The sequence below is a fragment of the Bos taurus genome, chromosome 29 (assembly GCF_002263795.3).
Source record: "Bos taurus isolate L1 Dominette 01449 registration number 42190680 breed Hereford chromosome 29, ARS-UCD2.0, whole genome shotgun sequence".
In the NCBI taxonomy this organism is placed as follows: Eukaryota; Metazoa; Chordata; class Mammalia; order Artiodactyla; family Bovidae; genus Bos; species Bos taurus.
In genome coordinates, this window is record NC_037356.1 from 44758413 (window position 1) to 44780224 (window position 21812).

Sequence of the window (21812 nt, forward strand, 5' to 3'; positions counted from 1 at the left end):
GAGAAGGTCTGGACTGAAGATGTGCATTTGGAAGAAGTTAGTGTAGGGACAGACAGTAAGTGCAGGGGATAGATAAGCATTGGTGCAACTGATTTAATATAAACGTAACTTCTGCTCCTCTAAAGCTGCTTTCAACCGGGTTGTCAGTAATCCTACTGTTCAATGCAGTGTCGACTTCCAATTGCTATCTTATCTCTCTTGGCAGCACTGGACTCTAGTTGTACCTGCTTCTTGAAGTGTTCTTCCTTTGGTTTAGGGCTGCCACCCTCTCCTGCTTTTCCGTCAACCCTTGCGGTCCCTCCTTTGTTTCTTTTGTGAGTTCCTTTCTGTTTTTCAGGTAGTTTTGTTGTTATTGTTGGTGACGGTGTTCTGCTCTGGGCCCTTCCCTCATCTTCCTGGGCCATTTTATCTACCACGCTGCAGCTGACATGGTCTTTTCATTTTCTCCCCTTACTTATTTATTTTTGGCTCTGCTGGGTCTTCTTGGCTGCCCGCGTGCTTTTCTCTAGTCGCAGAGAAGAGGGGCTACTCTCTAGCTGTGATATGCAAGCTTCTCATTGCAGTGGCTTCTCTTGCTGCTGAGCATGGGCTCTGGGGCCCAGGGGCTTCAGTAGCTGCAGCTCCCGTGCTCTAGGGTACAGGCTTAATAGTTATGGTGTGGCGATTTAGTTGCTCTGTGGCATGTGGGATCTTCCTGGACCAGGGATAGAACTCATGTCTCCTACATTGGCAGGAAGATTCTTTACCACTGAGGCACCAGAGAAATCCCCTAGAGTGTTTTTGTTTTTTTTTTTCTTAACACAACAATCTGACAGATCACTTTGCTGAAAACCCTTCAATGGCTCCCCAACATCTTTGGGATAAAGCCTAAACTTCCTGCTGTTCTTCCTACACAAAGCCTTCCCTGGGTTCCAAATCTGGGGCAGGGACCTTCTGGCATCACTGCACTGTCACCGCCCATAGCTTGTGTGGCATGCGGGATCTTAGTTCCCTGACCAGGGATTGAACCCACACCTTTTGTAGTAGAAGCATGGCGTCTTAACCACTGGAAGTCCAGTTCATAGTTGTATCCCCAGCAGAGCAGACATGTAGATATCTGTGCAATAAATTAGTGAATAACAGAAAAGACCTTGAGGGAGAAGGTGATTCCTTGTTGTAAACAGAAGCAACTAAGATGTTTTCATACCAAACAATGTGTTTTAAATTTCTTCTACCCCTGATCTATCTCCCATCACTTGAGCAACAGCAAGTGCTTTCTGGATACTGTCCTCTGCAGAAAAATGATACAGAAGATGAAAGTCTTGGTTTTTGACTCTTAATTAGATCTTTTCAAATCTGTTGCAGAGAAGATGTTTTTGAAAGCTGCAGTCTTTTAAAAACATTGTGAGAGCCAGATTCTTGACAGGGATTTCTTTTTTCTTTTTTAGTTTTTTTTCTTCCCCTTAAATCTCAAGAGACAGAACCCAATGAACCTAAAGTTTGGAGTTTATGCCATCAACTGTCTAATTGGAAAGCATACGTGAATTTTCCTTCCACACAGAAGATATAATCCTTTTTGAGCTTGGAGCAAAATTGAAACAGATTGGGAAAGGAGAGCAAGAGAGTTCAGATGCAACTGTGGGACTTCGTTTTCTGTTCCCACCACCAAACAATAGGGGATGGAAGAGGCTCATAATCCACTTCATTACTGGAACTCTGAGAAGACACAGCCTTTCAAAGCACCCTGTGCTGGGGCTTCCCTGGTGGCTCAGTGGTCAAGAATCTACCTGCCAATGCAAGAGACATGGGCTTGATCCCTGACTGGGGAAGATCCCACATGCCTTGGGCGACTAAGCCCGATTGCTGCAACTACTGAGCCTGTGCTCTAGAGCCTAGGAGCCGCAACTCACTGAGCCCACGTGCTGCAATTACTGAAGCCCTCGCACTCCAGAGCCCGTGCTCTGCAACAAGAGAAGCCACTGCAATGAGAAGCCCAAGCATCGCAACTAGAGAGTGGCCCCCGCTCGGCGCAACTAGAGAAAAGCCCTTCGCAGCAACCAAGACCTAGCATGGCCCAGAATAAATAAAACTGAAGTCCCCTGTGCTAACAAGAGCAACTGGCACAGCAGAAGTGGTACCGTCACCTGTGTAGGTAAAGTAGGCCTGACATAGACTTCATCTCCTCACCACCCCCAGCCTTCTCATCCCCTAAGTCCAAGTCTTCTTGGCGCCTTGACCTTTGGAGGGATTCGGGAAAGTTCCCTGGTGCCCAGCCCCTGAGAGGAGTGTGGGAGCGAGCTGAGAACTGGGTGATTCTGGGGACTGCTGTGGGGTGGGGGAGTGGTAAGAACCCCATGGTAGATGCTGAGGAGTCTGTGACCCAAGTCAGTGACCCACTGGGGGCTCAGTATACCAGGAAGAGCTGAAGTGGGAGCCACTGAGCTTCCTATGAAGCAATCACTGCTGTCTGTTTATACCAAGACCACAGCTTCCACCCACCAGAGAACAGCGACTGCAGTAGCTGCAGTGCCCAATGGCTAAAACCAAGTTGGCAGTTAGGCAAGAGAGACAGAAGATGACACTTGACCTTGAAGCCCCTTCCCTGGTATCCGAATAATACATAAACCTCAACACAGAACACCGCGAGAAGAAGACTGGGAGGAGAGTCCTAAGAGAGTGAGTTTAAAACTTGAAATGATTGCGTTGTCGTGAATTGGCATGGTTTATTATTTATCTGCCATTAGTAGAAATGGAGGCTGAAGAACCAGGTTGAGAAATAAAGAAAATAATGTATTTCCTCACCTAAGTCTGTGACCTGAGGTTGTAAACAAGCCTGCTGTACAAGGAAAGGTCAGAACGGTGGGCTTGTGAGGGGAGCTCCAGCACCTTGCAAGGAATGACCTGATTTCTCGAGACTGAGTTGGAGGCCAACTCAGAGTTGTAACACCAACTCAGACATAATTTGCAAAGATCATGTAATTGAAAGCAAAGGTCTGCCAATGAGCCAAGATAAAGTCAAATAGGGTACCTGATGTCTGTGGGTAGAGGAGGGGTGCGGAGGAGGGAGGAGCCCTACCTGGAGCTCCCTTCTACAGTGTGGAAGAGTCTGGGGTTCTAGGAGCCTCACAGGATGTGTTCCGAGCTGAGCAATGCCCTTACATGCGTGCTGACTAAACTGGAGAAACTGGAACTGATTTGAGGACATAGAAGTATTACATCCATTTATCTTTGTCCAGTTTGGATTCAAAACAGTACTTATTTATGGACCATCCGTCCCAAACTATTTTTAACTTGCAAACCTAAGCACCATTAAAAACTGGGCCTAAAAACACATTTGAATGATTCCAGCTCACCTAGGAACAGGCTGGGATCAACCATGATTCTCAATATTTTTGATCTTACCCATCAATATGTATGGTGCGTGAGTGCCCAGTCATGTCTGACTCTTTGCAACCCCACGAACTGTAGCCTGCCAGGCTCCTCTGTCCATGGGATCTTCCAAGCAAGAATATCGGAGCAGGGATTTCTTCCAGGGAATCTTCCTCCTCCAGGGAATCTTCCTGACCCAGGGATCGAACTCCTGTGTTTCCTGCACTGCCAGGCAGATTCTTCATCACCGAGCCACCTGGGAAACACTTACTTGTCAATAATGAACTACCTTTTTCTTCTAAGAAGCTTATGCCACAAACTCCTGGGAATAGGCCGTGAGAAAAATGTCTGATGATACCCGTATACCTGAAATAAAATTTGCAGCATGTGCTTAGTACTAATAACTGAAGGGATATCTTTGGGGCTCCTTGATCAAATTGCACTGGAAAATGTGAGTTGTGTGGGGAAACCGACAGTGCCAGAACTCAAAAAGGGTAGATTCTACATCCATCTCTGAAGTTATAGATCTCAGGTCAGTTTTCTATATTGGAGCCTGACTTACCTGTGCTGTGACACATAGCTAGGAGCTAGTCATTTCAATTAGTACTGGCAACCTGAGACTTTCTGGTGATCAGGACCCAAGGTCCTGGAGTCTTGCGACCTTGTTGAAATTCTAGGCCATCGCTTTCCAATTGTGTGACCTTGGACAAGTTATTTAATTTCTCTAAGCCTAGATTCCCCTGAAAATAGGGGATACCTTTAAATGAAGTTGTGATGAGAAATGAAACAATGCATGTCAGGTTTGTGACAGCTGGTGCCGGATAAGGACTTAGTAAATGTTAGCTATTGCTGCGATCATTATTTTACTTGTTTTGTATGTAGGCAAATCTTGCCTTAAGTAAAACATAATGTATGAAAATCTAGATTTGCAAAAAAGGTTAAATGGGGGTTGTTTGCATTACAAAAGGATTCTTCAGTTAATGAAAGAACTAATAACAGGATTTCTTTCAGGCAGTCCATTTCCCAGTATGTTTATCTTTTTAACTTTTAAAAATAATTTTTATTTATTTTTTATTGGAGTATAATTGCTTTACTGAATCAGCTATACGTACACACATATCCTTTCCCTCTTGAGCCTCCCTCCCACCCCTCCTCATGCCATTCACTGGGTCATTGCGGAGCACGGAGCTGAGTCCCCTGTGCTGTACAGCAGGTACCCACTAATGATCCATTTACACATGGTGGTGTGTATATGTCAGTCTGACTCTCACAGTTCCTCCCCCTACCTCGTGCCAGTATGTTTAAAATGATTTGATTCACACAAAACAGAGTTTATACATTTGAGGAACATAGTGTACAAGGCAAAGGACATCTGTAATATACAATCACTCAGGACAGGTCTGAACCACTATGTCAAGTTAACAGTAACAGCCGTGGGTATGTCCCTCTACCCTTTATAAAAGGATTAGATGAATTCTCAGTGATTTCAAAGGGCAAGGCTGGGAACAATGGGTCGAAGACACAGCAGGGCAGGTTTCAGTTCAATATATAGGAACACTACCAAACTACTGCTGTCCAAAACCCGAATGGACTGTCTCTAAGGTGGCATATTTCCAACAATTCATGCAAATTCATCTGTTCAAGTAAATTCAACATTTCAAGTAAAAACTAGATATTAACTTGTCAGGACAGTTGGAAAGACTATTGCATGATATTAGGGAGGTGTTTCCTAATCCTAAACACTCAAAATATGCAACTATTAATAGATTGACTCTCTGCCTTGAATACCAGGAATAGGTTGAGGAAGGAGGTAGAGAGAGGCTGTTTGGGAGGAGGGGTGGAGATAAAGGAAATGAGCTGGAAAAAATATTGCTCCTCTGGTTTGGAAGTACTAGATTAAATGACTTCTAAGATTTCTTCTAACTTAAAGATTTTGAAACTCTCAAATTATTTCACTGCTGTTTACTGTTCAGTCACTCAGTCATGTCTGATTCTCTGTGGCCCTATGGACTGTAACCTGCCAGGCTTCTTTGTCCATGGAATTTTCCAGTCAAGAATACTGGAGTAGGTTGCCATTTCCTACTCCAGGGGATCTTCCTGACCCAGGGATTGAACCCAAGTCTCTCACTGGCAGGTGGATTCTGTACCACTGGCGCCACCTGGGAAGCCCCCAAATTGTTTCACAGATGCTATTTTAACCATATTCCTGGGAGAATTTTCCTATTTTAGTCGTGGAAAACTAGAACATAACACCTAAAGTAAGTGGTAAAATGGGAAAAGAATTAAGATATCCCGATTTTTTGATTTTTGATCTCACAGCCTTTTCTCAGCTATGAGAATGAGAGTTGGGTAAACAGAAGATAAAAGTGGTCTTAAAGCTAGAAAGGGTGAAAATCAAGTCAACTTGGAGCGCAGTGAAAAATAAGCTCAATCAAGTTTCCATATTACTAGCTTTAAAGGTATAGCACCATTCCTGGAAAAATACTTCAGAGTACTATAATCAGCCTTCTTAAGTGAACAATGCAAAGAAATAGAGGCTAACAATAGAATGGTAAAGACTAGAGATTTCCTCAAGAAAACTGGAGATACCAAGAGAACATTTGATGCAAAAAAAAGCACAACAAAGGACAGAAATGGCAAGCACCTAACAGAAGCAGAAGAGATTAAGAAGTGGCAGAATACACAGAAGAACTGTACAAAAAAGTCTTAATGACCTAGATAAACATGTTGGTGTAATCACTCATCTGGAGCCAGACATCCTGGAGTGTGAAGTCAAGAGGGCCTTAAGCATTGTTGTTGTTCAGTCGCTAAGTCGTGTCTGACTCTTTGTGATCCCCATAGGACTGTAGCCCGCCAGGCTCCTCTGTCCATGGGATTTCCCAGGCAAGAATACCGGAGTGGGTTGCCATTTCCTTCTCCAGAAGATCTTCCTGACCCAGGGGTTGAACCCGTGTCTCTTGCATTGGCAGGCGAATGCTTTACCAACTGAACCACCTGGGAACAAAACTAGTAGAGGTGATGTAATTCCAGCTGAGCTATTTCAAATTCTAAAAAATTATGATGTTAAAGTGCTGCATTCAATAGGTCAATAAATTTGCAAAACTCAGCAGTGGTCACAGGACTGGAAAAGGTCAGTTTTCGTTCCAATACCAAAGAAAGGCAACGCCAAAAAATGTTCAAACTACTGGATAATCGTACTCATTTCACATGCTAGCAAGGTAATGCTCAAAAGCCTTCAAGCTAGGCTTCAGCAGTATGTGAACTGAGTGTGTCCAGATGTACAAGCTGAGCTTGGAAAAGGCAGAGGAACCAGAGATCAAATTGCCAACATCTGTTGGATCATAGAAAAAGCAAGAGAATTTCAGAAAAGCATCTACTTCTGTTTCATTGACTATGCCAAAGCCTTTGACTGTGTGGATCACAACAAACAGTGAAAAATTCTTAAAGAGATGGGAATACCAGGCCATCTTACCTGCCTCTTGAGAAATCTGTATGCAGGTCAAGAAGCAACAGGTAGAACTAGACATGAAACAATGGACTGGTTCAAAATCAGAAAAGGAGTATATCAAGGCTGTATATTGTCACCCTGTTTATTTAACTTATATACAGAGAACATCATGTGGAATGCTGGGCTGGATGAAGCACAAGCTGGAACCAAGGTTGCCAGGAGAAATAGCAATAACCTCAGGTATGCAGATGATACCACCCTTATGGCAGACAGTGAAGAGGAACTAAAGAGCCTCTTGATGAAGGTGAATGAGGAGAGTGAAAAAGCTGGCTGAAAACTCAACATTCAAAAAACTAAGATCATGGCATCTGGTCCCATCACTTTGTGGCAACATATGGGGAAAAAATGGAAACAGCGACAGACTTTATTTTCTTGGGCTCCAAACTCACTGCAGATGGGGATTGCAGCCATGAAATTAAAAGACGTTTGCTCCTTGGAAGGAAAGCTATGACCAACCTAGACAGCATATTAAAGAGCAGAGATGTCACTTGCTGACAAAGGGCCATATGGTCAAAGCCGTAGTTTCTGCAGTAGTCATGTACAGATGTGCAGTCCCTGGGGTCGCAGAGTCGAACATGACTGAGCGACTGAACGACATCCGTAATCGTACAACTAAACCAAGACTGAACGTATGGAATCAGTGTCCTTTTTTAATGAAGCGCCTAGAAGAAGAATCTTTGACCTAGTCAACCTACGTGTCTTTCAAATAAAGCTGATCATCTGGGCTTTGAACCAATAAGTTTACTTTGGCCATACGTGCCCAGATCACACAGCTGTTTTCATTCCCAAGTCTTCTGTTATATAAAGACTACTTCCCTTGCGGTGGACACCAGCTGGCAGGACAAAGGCAGCCCTGCCTAGAGAGAAAGTAAAAAGCCAGTTATGAGAGGAGAACTACTTTGTGACATAGATTTCATTGGTTACCTAGGAAGTGGAGAAACTGGACACTAACAGGAATGGAATGCTACCTCCTGGGATGGCCACAGAACCTGCTACTAGTAGATGAGAAATCAGTGCAAAGGGTGATTGTCAGCCAGGAAAAGCAGGAAGCTACCTGGTGTCATCAGTTATTCTAAGAAGGAGAGGAAGAAAACATGGGGGTGGGGGTGAAGAAATACTCTAGTTATACAAACACTGATACTGTCCTGGGGGGATAATCTTTCCTTTGCTGTAGTCCAAGAATTGGCACAAAAGGCAGCATGCCTATGGCCTCCAGTGCCCTCCATAACCTAACCTGCCTCTGCAAGAACATCCCTGTGTGACCCCTGAGAGGGAAGCAGAGGGAGGTGAGTCGTGAAGCTGCCCCAGATTCTGTGCTCCGGGTGGAGAAGGCCTCAAGAAGGTGAAGGGATGAGCTAATCTGAGCTTTCTGGCCCCATTTCCAAGGAAGTGATTAGTGGAGAGGCACCTGGGACCTGCTCCATTTCAGGAAACCCGGTTATGGGAACTGGTGGGACACAGACTTGACTCAGGACCCGAGAGAAGCAGTTAACCCTTCTCTATTGCCTGCATGAGAAATAGGCTCTCTTAACTGTTTCCCTGGGGGAAAGAAACTGCTCAAGGGGGGTTAGTTTTGCAACAGCCTGAGAAGGAGGATATTTTGCATTTAAGTGCCCAGGGTCATTCCTTCAGGGCCTTTGAATGCTCTAGGGGAGCCTGGGAACAAGGTGGTTGCTGTTCGGTCCATAAGTCATGTCTGATTCTTTGCGACCCCATGGACTTCAGCACGCGAGCCTTCCTCGTCCTTTGCTATCTCCTGGAGTTTGCTCTAACTCATGTCCATTGAGTTGGTGATGCTATTCAAGAGGGTGGGAACAAGTTAGTTCCTAAGTATCCAGGAATGATATACCCAGAGAGGGCACACTCAAAAGGGAAAGGCAGTTCCACAGTTCCTGAAATATCACTGTCTACCTGGTAGCATTTCCTTGGGTGTTCTGGTTCTACTCAAACCCTTGGGTTTGGGTCAGAATCAATCTGGGGCTCTTCAGATGGGGTCTCTTTGGCCAGACTGGGGATTTCTTCTCAGAATAAACAGCATGTGTAAAGTGGGCATGCAGTGCCCAAACAGTGACCCAAATCCTGAGGTAAGTAGATGAATGCAAGCAGTCAATATGCCACTAAGTCTAAGGACTGGTTGTTGCTGGACCATAAAGAAGACTGAGTGCTGAAAATCAGTGCTTTCAAATTGTGCTGATGAAGACTCTTGAGAGTCCCTTGAACTGCAAGGAGATCCAATCTGTCAATCCTAAAGGAAATCAATCCTGAATATTCATTAAAAGGACTGATGCTGAAACTGAAGCGCCAATACTTTGGTCATCTGATTCAAAGAGCTGACTCACTGGAAAAGACCCTGACACTGGGAAAGATTGAAGGCAAAAGGAGAAGAGGGGTGGGCAGAAGGTGAGATGGTTGGATGGCATCACCTACTCAATGGACATGAATTTGAGCAAACTCCAGGAGATAGTGAAGGACAGAGGAGCCTGGTGTGCTGCAGGCCATGGGGTTGCAAAGAGTTGGACACGACTTAGCCACTTAAAGACAACAACAACTAAAGACTGGGGAGAACTGGCCCCCTGAAGACACTGCTCATAAGACTGAACATGTTCGGAGCAGCATCCAAAAGCTCCTTCATTGACCTGGTTGACTAAAATGAACTTAACCTCACAAAGATCATTTCATTTCTTTGGGCCTCAATTTTTTCATCTATTGGGTATCACTGATAACCTCTATAATCCTTTTTGGCTCTAACACTCCACTAGTTTGAGGATGGGCTCTGAGTAAATACAGTTTTAATAAAGTGGAGTCAGTCCAATAGTATATAAGGGTCTAGACCCCAAACAGAATGGGGACACACACTGATGGGTGAAATAAGGGTGGGAGCTGTGGCTCATTCAAGCCTTAGTTTGTAGGGAGATGAATGTATCTGAGGTCATTGCCTCAGCTTTTGCACGGAGGGGTTGGCTTCTCCTGGTCATGTTGATGTCCCTATACTGCAGAATCCTGAGACAAGCAGTTAGGCAGGTCACAACCATGTGAGAGATGCACTGCATAGCTGTACAGAAGTGGAAGGAGTGGTTAAGAGATTTTTATTTCAGGGGCTTCCCCGGTGGTCCAGTGGTTAAAAATCTGCTTTGCAATGCAGGGGATGCAGGTGCAACCCCTGGTTGAGGAACTAAGAGTCCACATGCCATGGGTGATGCAACTAAGACCCAATGCAGCAAATAAAGAGTTTATTATTTCATATTCTGGCTCTGCCATTTACAAACTCAGTGTCATACAACCTCCTCTTTGAACTTCAGTTTCATCATTTGTAAAACAACTACAACAATACCTCCCTTATAAGGTTGGGAGGACTACTTAAGATAAATGCAAGGTGAAGGCCAATTAGCACAGCAAGTCCCCATCAAACTCTGCTGACTACAGTGGTTTATATGGCGGCAATCCTGATGGCAGGCCCTCAGATCACAGGCTCCCTTCCTCACGTCTGCCTGTGTCTGGTCCCTGGCTACCTCTGTTAGGCATTCGTTAACTCTAGGATGATGCTCGATGTTCCAGTGCCTGTTCACCCCTGAAGTTCACCCCAAGGACAAGGGCTTGAAGACCAACTCATCTGAAGTACTTCTACACTGGCACTGGTTCTCCACCCTTCCTGAGAATCCCAGTGTCATTCTCAAGGTGGGGCATTTTCTGCTGAGCCAACACTTGCCATAGGGAATACTTTAAATAGCCATCTTGCCATAGGAAATATTTTAAATAGCCGTCTTCAGTATCTTGGTTTCTCACCCATCAAATAGTGAAGATAACAACGATCTCACAAGGTACTTTCGAGAGTAAGATAAACATTATGTAAAGAGCCAGTGCTATCTGACAACAGGCTGTCAGTCATTCAATCTTAGCTCCCTTCCCCTTGCAATCACCTTCCTAAAGGGGACACCTGAGAGAGAAGAGAGTGAGGGAGAGGAAGGCACCAATGATTTCCCAAATGTCAGCTCTCTTAGCAAATCCCAGATGGTATTATGATGAACTTTCCATAAATATAATAAAAGCCATTTTTCTCTACTAGGTCTACCTGTGAGCAACAGAGGTGGGGAGGGTGGTCCACAGCACTGAACAAAGAGGAAGAAGGCTATGACCCAGGTCTCAGTAGACATATACTCTGGAGCAGGACCAAAGCTGTGTATGGGACAGGCACTCTGCCAGCTCCCCTGCCTGTTTTGCCCAGTCCTGGCTTCTTGGAGCTGGGGTGGAAGAATTTTCCCTGAAGGAAAGCAGCCAACACCCTGCCCCACCCTCCTCCTTGGGCAACTCTGCCAGGCAGGACTCTCTCTCACTAGTTTTCTTTTGGATGTCTGAGGAACCAGCTGCCAAACTGACAGTTTGGGCTCAGGCCCCTCTTACCTGCCCCTCCCTGACCAGCCCTGAGCTCACCGGCCAGTCTGGAGGACTACCTTCTTTTCCATCAGCTGGGAATGCTCTCCCGAAGCTTCTCTTGTGAGCTAGAGACTAAGAAACCCTGGTCCTGTCATTGGCATATTTAATGCACAAACGTGGGGGGGCTTGTTCCTTTCCAGATCCTGACTATCGCTTGCTGGCACCCCGGGATTAAGCTGGGGACCTGCTCGGGACAGGTTGCCAGACAAAATACAAGTCTTGAATTTCAAAAGTCCAGTTTTGAATTTCAGACTGTAGCCTGCCAGCCTCCTCCCTCCATGGGATTCTCCAGGCAAGAGTACTGGAGTGGGTTGCCATTTCCTTCTCCAGGGGATCTTCCCGACCCAGGGATCGAACCCAAGTCTCCCACCTTCCAGGCAGACGCTTTAATCTCTGAGCCACCAGGAAAGCCCTTTTTAGTACATATATGTCCCAAATGTTGCATAGGATACAGGTATGATTAAAATATGTTTAAAACCTGAAATTAACATGTAACTCCTTTTTATTTGCTAAAGTCTGGGAACCAGAGGCTGGCTTGGGGCACCTGGAGCAGCCCCACCAGAAGGTGAGACTGTTTGTTCGGAGGTCAGGCAGTGGCTTGGGTATCCCGCATCCGGCACTTCAGCCCCTCTCCAAGCGGAGGCAAAGGGCTGAGGGCTGCACCTCGCGGCGGGACCGTGGGAAAGTTCTTTCGGGAGGAAGGAGGAGTCGTGGCCTGGCCTCATTCCTGCTCGCCCACAGCCTCGGCTGCCACCCGCGGGCTCTCCCCATCGCCGCCGCGCGCCCAGCCATCCGCCCACCGGCCGCCGCCGCCACTGCGGGGCCCTCCCCGCCACGTCAGGCAGGTCCCGGCTGCGCTCCGTGTCTGGGGGAGGGAGGCCGAGTGCGCAGGCGCGGTGGGCCGGTGGGCGGGGCGCGCGCGCGCGGGGGCGGGGGAAGGGGAAGGGACGGCGTTGGGCGGCCCGACGAGGGCGTGGGCGTGGGCGCCCCGCCACTGGGCGTGGTTGCTGCTCCGGGTGCGGAATGGAGGGGCCGGCCGTGGCAGTTTGCGAGGTGATGCCGGGAAGGGAGAGAAAGCAAAGGAGGACACTCTGAGGAGACGGGTCTTGTGAGGAGGCCGAGAAGTTTGGGCAGAGGGGTCTGGCGTTGCCTGAGGGAGAAGGAAGGTTCGGGAATGGTAGGATTCGGTTCAAGTCAGCCTGTCCCTCGCGGGGTTGTGAGGTACAGATGAGACGCGAGGCGTGGGAGCGCCTGGGCAGTCAAACCTGGGGGCGCTCAGAAGTATTTAGTGTGTGTGGGGAGGGGCATGGGTGTCCGCTGAGCGCGGGTGTCGCCCCCATCTGACGCCTAAGGAAGCTGCTAAGGAAGCTCAAAGGTTTGCCACACCTCAGAGGACGCTAGGGTTCGAGCTCGGATGGCAGCCTGTGCCGGGAGAGCGCACGGACAGCAGGGATGGGCGCGCTGGGCGAGGGGAGTCGAGGCCAACTTGTGCTAAAGTGGGGGCGAGGGAAAGCCGGGTCAGGCCCGCGGGTCACCAGAGGTGTGAAGGGGATTCCTGGGTCAGGGCCCAGAGCAGCGGGGTGATGAGAACCTGCGGTTCGGACGCCTCAGTAACCCAATTCAGGCCACCGTGGACCCGAGATGCTCTGGAGGGCGGGACTGAACACCTCGCACAGAGTGGCCGCTTTCGTTCATTCGTGACAGAGTTTTCACAGCCTTACCTGATTGAATTCTTAACTACTGACCTCGTAGTTAACTGTAAACCGTAGACGGATTAATTACTAGGCATTCAGTTCGGTCGCTCAGTCGTGTCCGACTCGGCGACCCATGGACTGCAGCACGCCAGGCCTCCCTGTCCACCGCCAAGTCACGGAGCTTGCTGAAACTCACGTCCATCGAGTCGGTGATGCTATCCAACCATCTCATCCTCTGTCGTCCCCTTCTCCTCCTGCCTTCGCTCTTTCCCAGCATCAGGGTCTTATTCCAATGAGTCAGTTCTTCATAGAAGCAGAACTCATAAGCTCTGGGTTCTATCCTAGATTCTGTTGTCTGTAAAATCTAAACCTCCAACTTTCTTTGACAAAGAATCCAGGAAGATTGGGAAAACCACTGCTAGCTAGTACTTAATTACTTGTTTGTTGTTTAATCACTGAGTCATGTCGGACTCTCTTGCGACCCTATGGACTGTGGCCGGCCAGGCTCCTCTGTCTATGGAATTTCCCAGGCAAGAATACTGAAGTGGGTTGCCATGTCTTCCTTCAGGGGATCTTCCTGACCCATGGGTGGAACCCAGGTCTCCTGCATTGGCAGGCAGATTCTTTACCACAGAGACAGATCAAATAGAACCATAGGCTACAAGAAGTTGACCTGAAGTCACCTCGAGTTTTCCCAATTTTCCTGCCTTTGTTGTCAAAGAAAGTTGGAGGTTTAGATTTTACAGATGACAGAACCTAGGATAGAACCCAGAGCTTCTGACTCACAGGCTTTTTCCCTACTGCTTTTCCCTACTGCTCTCTCATTATGGATAAAGAAACTGCGGAAAAATCTGAACAGAGGGAGCACAGTAAGTCAGAGGATATGTGAGGGAAAGTGTTAGACTGTAGAAAAGCCTGAAAACCATCCTTACAAACTGGTACAAATTAGGATCTTAGTTCCCATGTTCTCATGCTGAGTTCTTTCTGCCTTTAAAAAAAGGGGGGTTAATAATTTTTGCTGCAGGTACCTCAGTGTGGAAGTGGGAGTCTACTTTCATAAATAATCATGGAAATTAAATACAATATATTTTATTTTAAAATTATCAAGATTGAATGTTTTACCAAGATACCTTGGAGACCTGTTCAACTTAGAATATTGTGTGCAGATGACTTTATTAGAAATAATAGCTAATATTTATTAAGCATTTACTATCTGCCAGGCACCGTGTTAAACATTTTGAACGTATTGTTTTGCTTACGTTCGGCAGCCATCATATGTGGTAGATTTGCCCTCACTTTTATAAGTGAGGAAGCAGTGCTACAGAGAAGTTAAGCAACTTGCACAGGGTCACGTGCTAGTATTTGACTCATCAGGGTTTCAAACCCAGGTATCTGCTTCCAAAGTCAGTGCTCTTAACTAGTATTCTAACCCTGGGAAATGTTGATACAATGAAAAGTAAAGATTCACAAGCAGATGCCATTATTATTCATAATCTTCATGTTGACTTTTGTTTGGAAAGAAAAAAAGAAACAGGAAAAACAGACTCCCACTTAATTTTTCCAACTTATTATTTCCAGATGAATTTATCCTTTGAATAAAGCAATTTGTTGTCTTCATTTCCTGTTTTGGACATTGTTTTGAATTTCACTGTCTCCTTTTTATGTCACTCACCTAGCTATGTCTTCTGTTTAGACACAATGCTTTGTTCTTAACAAATGTAAATCTGACATTTTGCAAGCAAGAATATTATTTTTTGGAAATGAGAATTATTAACTGTATCATACAAATTTATTGTTACCATGATTTTTAAAGACGATTGTGGTTTCTTTGAATTGTTCCCTTTCCAGATTTTGAAATATTTAATAATTTACCAGAGGTGTGAAACAGCAGGAGTATCAAAGGGAGCATTGCTAGAAGGACAGCTAGTGATTTCCATAGAAGCATTAAATTCTAAGCACCAAGCAAATACTCTTCACTGTGTAACAACTAGTAAGTGGAGGAAGAAAAAATATTAATTTCAATCTGTTTTGTCATGTTTTATGTTATATTTTATTGAAAAGTTTCAATTAGTGTTTTATCATCTTCAGAATTATTCCATAATTAAACTTAAATTGTTCCATAATTAAACTTAAATTGTTCCATAATTAAACTTAAATGATTATGAAATAAGTATCTGGTAATAGATTTACAAATCTGTCATACAGGAAAGGTGAGTAGAATGACTTATCAGAAGATTATTTATTTTACTGGTTTAAATTCCGATTACTCAGAAACCATCTAACTTTTGCTCTTGGTTTTAACTTCCTTTTTCACAGCTAAATTACATTACATTGAATTTTATCTCTTTTATACCCAGCCTTTGGTAGTTGGAAAAGAACCAAAAAATGAAAAGAAATGAAATGATGAATGGTGCATACTTTGATGATTAATTTGAAAATACATGTTTCTTCCATTTGGCTCTTATTATTTTGTCATTTAATTTGCAGTTAATTTGAAAATATATGTTTCTTCCATTTGGCTCTTATTATTTTGTCATTTTTTGCCTGTATTTTTGGAAAGCTGATGCATTGAGTGGCCCTGATAACTAATTTTCTTGAATTTGTGAAGTGAAAACTTTTTTGTCTTGCTTTTTTGGTGTGTGTGTATAAGTTTATTGAAGGATATTTTGGAGTGAAGTTGTCCTGTTAGCCTTAGAGGAGTCACCCTGAGTCCCAGTTGAGACTGGATAGTAGGTTAGGCTCTATAAGACATGTCACACTTGAACTGAATGACCCGTCTTCTCTTTGTGTACCTAGCAGTAAACATCTTCAAGAGGGTGTGATAGTTTGGTTTGCTGTTAACTCTGTGTGAACTCCCTTCTGACTGGACAGAGTTCCCACCATTCCTGAGAGAGGTAGTTAGCTACACGGCGAGAGTGACGCTTTTCTGCATATGGTTGTATTAGCTTGTGCACTGATCATGATCCAATAAACTGCGGTCAGAGTGGCAGGGTGATTTCACTCCAAGCAAAGGACTTGACACAGCTTTTGGCAAGAAACTGAATTACATAGACATTTTGAGCCTAATGGACCGCTTCAGTCCATCTAGTATAAGGAGCATTTCTCTTCTGTTTATTCTCTCTGATCTTTATATTTTTATTCTTTTTGGCAGGAAGAAAGGTGATATGTGCTTGTCATGAAACATTATAACATTTTAGAAACATATTCTATGGATGGGGGCTTCCCTCATAGCTCAGTTGGTAGAGAATCCACCTGCAATGCAGGAGACTCCAGTTCGATTCCTGGGTTGGGAAGATCCACTGGAGAAGGGATAGGCTACCCACGCCAGTACTCTTGGGCTCTCCTTGTGGTTCAGCTGGTAAAGAATCTGCCCGAAGTACGGGAGACCTGGGTTTGATCCCTGGGTTGGGAAGATTCCCTGGAGAACGGAAAGGCTACTCACTCCAGTAGTCTGGCCTGGAGAATTCCATGGACTATATAGTCCATGGGATCGCAAAGAGTCAGACATGACTGAATGACTTTGACTTCACTTCGTATTATGGAAAGTGAGACTCTTCAGTAATCTTACCGCATGAGATAATGATTAACATGCAGTATATATTCTTCTAGATTTTTCTATGCATATGTTCAGAGTCTCTCACCAAGCGGATAAAAAGCAGATTGCCAGCATTCTGGAATTTGAGAGATCGGGGGTGGGAGGTTGTATCTTAGCATTCAGTGTTTATGTTCACTCAGTCCATTTGTTTTTAATGTACAACTTAAGTTCCCAGCCCGTGCTTCTATCTTTTCACAGAATGACTTCTCCCCAACCCCTTACCAAATTTAGGAGGGACCAGTCCTTAGAAGGCTGAGTGGAGAAGGGAATTTAAAGATTTGCCTACTTCTTAAATTCATTTTTTCACCTGACTCCTTATTTTGGATCCCACCTCTACTTCCAGAGTTTCCTGATACTGCCAGTTTTTAGTTTGGGGGGATTTTTTTGTATATTTGGTATTGTTTCTTTACCTTTGCCTTTTTTGGCTTATAAGTCAGTTTTTTGGTTCTTAAGACCTAAATCCTTTCCCACTAGTTCTCTGGCTTTTCTGTTTCTATTTGGTTGGTGCAAATCTAATTGCAGTTTTGGACCATGAATTTTAAATCCTTACAACTAGGCTCAAACACATCTTTATTAATAGAAATCGGAACCATTACAATCAACAGATTTCTGCCAAATGAGAAATAAGTTTGTTTATTCCTATAGTGTAAAAATCTGTGCTTCAGGCTTCGATGAACTCTCGGAAAGCATTTTCTTCCTCCTGCTGGTTGTGGAGGTGTTTTCCCTGCAAAAACTTGTCAAGATGCTTGAAGAAGTGGTAGTTGATTGGCAAGAGGTCAGGTGAATATGGCAGCCCAGTCCAGTACTCTTGCCTGGAGAATCCCATGGACAGAGGAGCCTGGTGGGCTGCAGTCCATGGGGTTGCGAAGAGTCGGACGTGACTGAGCGACTTCACTTTCACTTTTCACTTTCATGCACTGGAGAAGGCCCAGGGATGGCAGGGCCTGGTGGGCTGCCGTCTATGGGGTCTCACAGAGTTGGACACGACTGGAGCGACTTAGCAGCATCAGGTGAATATGGTGGATGAGGCAAAATGTGGTGGTCCAGTCATTCACCTTTTGAAGTATTTGTTGTGAGACGTGCAGTCAGGCGTTGTCGTGGAGAATTGGGCCCTTTTTGGTGACCAACGCGGGCTGCAGGTGTTGCAGTTTTCTGTGCATCTCATCGATTTGCTGAGCGTACTTCTCAGATGTAATGGTTTTTGCTGGGGTTCAGAAGGGTTTGTCCCAACCCAGGGATCAAACCAATGTCTCTTAACATCTCCTTCATTGACAGGCGGATTCTTTACCACTAGCACCACCTGGGAAGCCCCAGGAAAGCTGCAGTGGATCAGATCGGCAGCAGACCACCAGTGACCGAGACCTTTTTTTGTTGCAAGTTTAGCTTTGGGAAGTGCTTTGGAGCTTCTCAGTTCACACACTGAGCTGGTTGTCATATAAAATCCAGTTTTCATTGCACATCACAATCTGATCGAGAAATGATTCATTGTTGCATAGAATAAGAGAAGACGACCCTTCAAAATGACAATTTTTTTGATTTTTGGTCAGCTCATGAAGCACCCACTTATCAAGCTTCTTCTTTGTTCCAATTTGCTTCAGATGCCAAGCAATCATAGAAAGGATGACATTGAGTTCTTTGGCAACTTCTGTAGTTGTAAGAGGATCAGCTTTGATGATGACTCTCAATTGGTTGTTGTCAACTTCTGATGGCCGGCTACTGTAGTCCTTTTCTTCAAGGCTCTTGTCTCCTTTGCAAAACTTCTTGAACCACCACTGCACAGTCCGTTCGTTTGCAGTTCCTGGGCCACATGCATTGTTGATGTCGTGAGTTGTCTTCATTGCTTTACGATCCATTTTGAACTCAAGAAAATCGCTTGAATTTGCTTTTTGTCTAACATCATTTCCATAGTCTCAAATAAATATAAAATAAACAGCAAGTAATGTCATTAGGAAAAAACCAAACCAAGAAATGAGCATTAAAACAATGTATAACATAACTTCATTTATTTAAAAATGTATCCCAATATCAGATGGTAAAGAATCTGCCTGCAGTGCAGAAGACTCAGGTTGATTCCTGGGTCCAGAAGATTCCCTGGAGAAGGGAATGGCTACCAATCCAGTATTCTTGCCTGGAAAATTCTATGGACAGAGAAGCCTGGTGGGCTACATCTGTGGGGTCGCAAAGGATTGTTGGATATGACTGAGCGACTAACATTTTCACTTTTTTTTCTTTTCCAGTATCAAATGGCAACAATGCAAACCTGCAGTAGCTTTTGCACCAACCTAATACAATTTTATTAAAGTCATCTCTCTTATTCTGTATCTTTGTGGGTTTACTACTTCTAAAAATATTCCTTTTCTATTGTTTTATTGAGATTTCAGGAGGGAGTGAAAGTAGATATGTATGTTCAATCTGCCATCTTTATCTGAAAGTGAGTGATGTCATTGGCCTGAAATCTCTGATGATGAAGAATGACATATTCATTACCTAGTGTTGCTGTAACAAAGTACCACAAACTGGGTGGTTTAAAGTAAATTTATTCTCTTATAGTTATGAAGGCCAGAAGTCCACAGTCAAGACATCAGTAGGGTTGGTTCCTTCTGGAGGCTCTGAGGGAGAAATCGATTCCTTAGTTTCCTCCTACCTTCTTGTAGTTGCCAACAAGGCCTTGGTGTTCTTGACTTGCAGATATATTGCTCCAGCCTCCATCTCTGTCTTCATATAATGTTCTCCCTTGTGTATATGTGTCTTCACATGGTCTTCTTATAAGGACACCAGTTGGATTTAGAGCCACCTTAATCCAGTATGACTTCATCTTAACTTGATAACGTCTATGAAGGTCCTCACCCCACTCCAGTACTCTTGCCTGGAAAATCCTATGGACAGAGGAGCCTGGTAGGCTGTAGTCCATGGGGTCGCTAAGAGTCTGACACGACTGAGCGACTTCACTTTCACTTTTCACTTTCATGCACTGGAGAAGGAAATGGAAACCCACTCCAGTGTTCTTGCCTGGAGAATCCCAGGGACAGGGGAGCCTGGTGGGTTGCCGTCTATGGGGTCGCACAGAGTCGGACACAACTGAAGTGACTTAGCAGCAGCATGAAGACCCTATGTCCAAATAAGGTCATATTCACAAGTGTTGGGTCTTAGGTCTTCACAGTCTCTTTCAGAGGTACATAATGCAACTCACAACAAATCAGAAAATTTTATTGCTGGAATGATCCATCTGTGAGAAGCTGAGAAATGACTATATATAATTTTTCCTATCATTGTTGAAGGCTTTAACAATTCCAGTGTTTTCCAAAATGTGTGTTACAGGATGTTTATATGAATTTTGAGAAAGGAGTTATGCAGTCATCTAAACTTGGGGGTTTCTGGTTAAAATCAAATGAATTTTGTCATTTTAGATCTCCGAACTTTTAATATGCCAGCATGGACTGTGAATCTTTAAAAATGGGCTGTAGTACATAGCATTTCCCTAACGTATGTAACCTTGTAGTTTTTTTTTTAATTATCTTTTTTGTTTGTTTTTATAACCTGACTTTTAAAAAAAGTTTTCTTTATTTAATTTTTTGATGCTCTGGGTCTTCATTGCTGCGTGGGCTTTTCTCTAGTTGCAGAAAGCGGAGGTTACTCTCCAGTTGCAGTACACAGGCTTCTCATTGCATTGGCTTCTTTTGTTGTGGAGCATGGGCTCTAGGGTGTGCAGGCGTCAGTAATGAGCTCAGTAGTTGCAGCTGCCAGGCTCTAGAGCACAGGCTCAATAGGTGTGGAGCATAGGCTTAGTTGCTCCGAGCCAGGTGGGATTTTCCCAGATCAGGGATTGAACCTGTGTGTTCTGCATTGGCAGGTGGATTCTTTACCACTGAACCACCAGGGAAGCCCTTAAGTCATCTTCTGTTCTGTAAAGAGAATTTGGGCAATGTTGTTACTTAAAAATACCTGTTCTGTCATCTTTGCATTTGAAGGATAGCACTTTATTACTTTAGTACAGAAGGATTGGAAGCATAGCTGAAAATCTGTGAAGCAGGCAGGATGATTGTTTTCCCTGCACGTGTTCACCCCAGGTGATCTATTTCCAACAATTTGTTGATAGGATACTTGTTAAAACTAAGAAAGGATGTTAGAGGAAACAGTGTGAGATGTGCAGTTGAGAAGCATCATGGACACACTGTGGGACACACAGGTTGTGGTTTGTTTCTTGTAAACATTCTAGCTCCTCATTGATCTCCAGTGTCAGCCTGCCAGCAGCGTCCCAATCCCTGTCCCAGTGGCAAGTCACCTACTCCTTTAGGTCAGAACTAGTGTATGCCTGTGAAGAACACTAAGTTTAAAAATGCTTTTTGTTAAATTAAAAAACTGTTAAATTTTTGTTAAAGGAATTTTTCATTTAGCTAAATTGAAATAGCCTCATGTATTAATGGCTAGTAGCTACTGTATTGGGCTTCCCAGGTGGCGCTAGTGATAAAAAACTAGCAGGAGGCTTAAGCCGCTGGATTTGATCCCTGGGTTGAGAAGATCCTTTGGAGGAGGGCACAGCAACCCACTCCAGTCTTCTCGCCTGGAGAATCCCATGGACAGAGGAGCCTGGTGGGCTGCAGTCCATACGGTTGCAAAGAGTTGGACATGACTGAGTGACTTAGCATGCCCGCACGCACAGCTACTGTATTGGACAGCACACATTTGGAGAATGATATTGCCTCTTACTCTAGATCTAGATTCTCAACCTTTTTTCCCTGCCAGAAGAATACATATTTCTTGAGGTATAGACACGTTTCCATTGGTTCTTACGGCAGTGATTCTTAGATTCTTAACTATGGGGTCACATCACTCTGGGGGAAGGCACGTTCTATTTGGGGAAAAAAGCATCCAGGTGGTTGAGATCTTCCCCACCCTCTTAGGGGCCTGTTTCCTCACTTACCCTCTTTCCCTGAAGAATTATTGTTCTAGGTGTTCTAATGTTCTGATTTAGAACTCTGCATACAGAAGATTCTTACCTGATAGTCTGGTAAGGAATAAATTTACTAAAGACTGAATTGGTTAAAAGAAAGACCAAAAATGTTAATTGAATCTTATACTGGAATATGACTTATTGGCATGAGATACTCTGGTTATTAGCCACAGTTTGCAGTCTTCCTGTGATTTTTTTTCTATCAGGAATAGTAATATCCAAGAGGCAGCCCTGGTATTTAATATGGGTAAAGGAGTTGCTGTTTGGTTCTCCTCTCGATGAAGT

General features: G+C 44.4%; 1 protein-coding gene across 12 annotated transcripts in view; it reads left to right on the top strand.

Moving 5' to 3' along the window:
• The first annotated feature begins 12239 nt into the window (after positions 1–12239).
• Positions 12240–21812, top strand: part of TOP6BL (TOP6B like initiator of meiotic double strand breaks) — an 86821-nt gene continuing 77248 nt past the window's right edge. For 7 of the 12 annotated variants that reach the window (XM_059883103.1, XM_059883106.1, XM_059883104.1 and 4 more), the window contains exons 1-2: positions 12471–13850; positions 14830–14971. In XM_059883103.1, coding sequence (XP_059739086.1) covers positions 13728–13850; positions 14830–14971 — 265 coding nt within the window. In that variant the 5' untranslated portion in view covers positions 12471–13727. The other 5 variants (XM_059883113.1, XM_059883114.1, XM_059883108.1 and 2 more) reach the window with 4 other exon arrangements.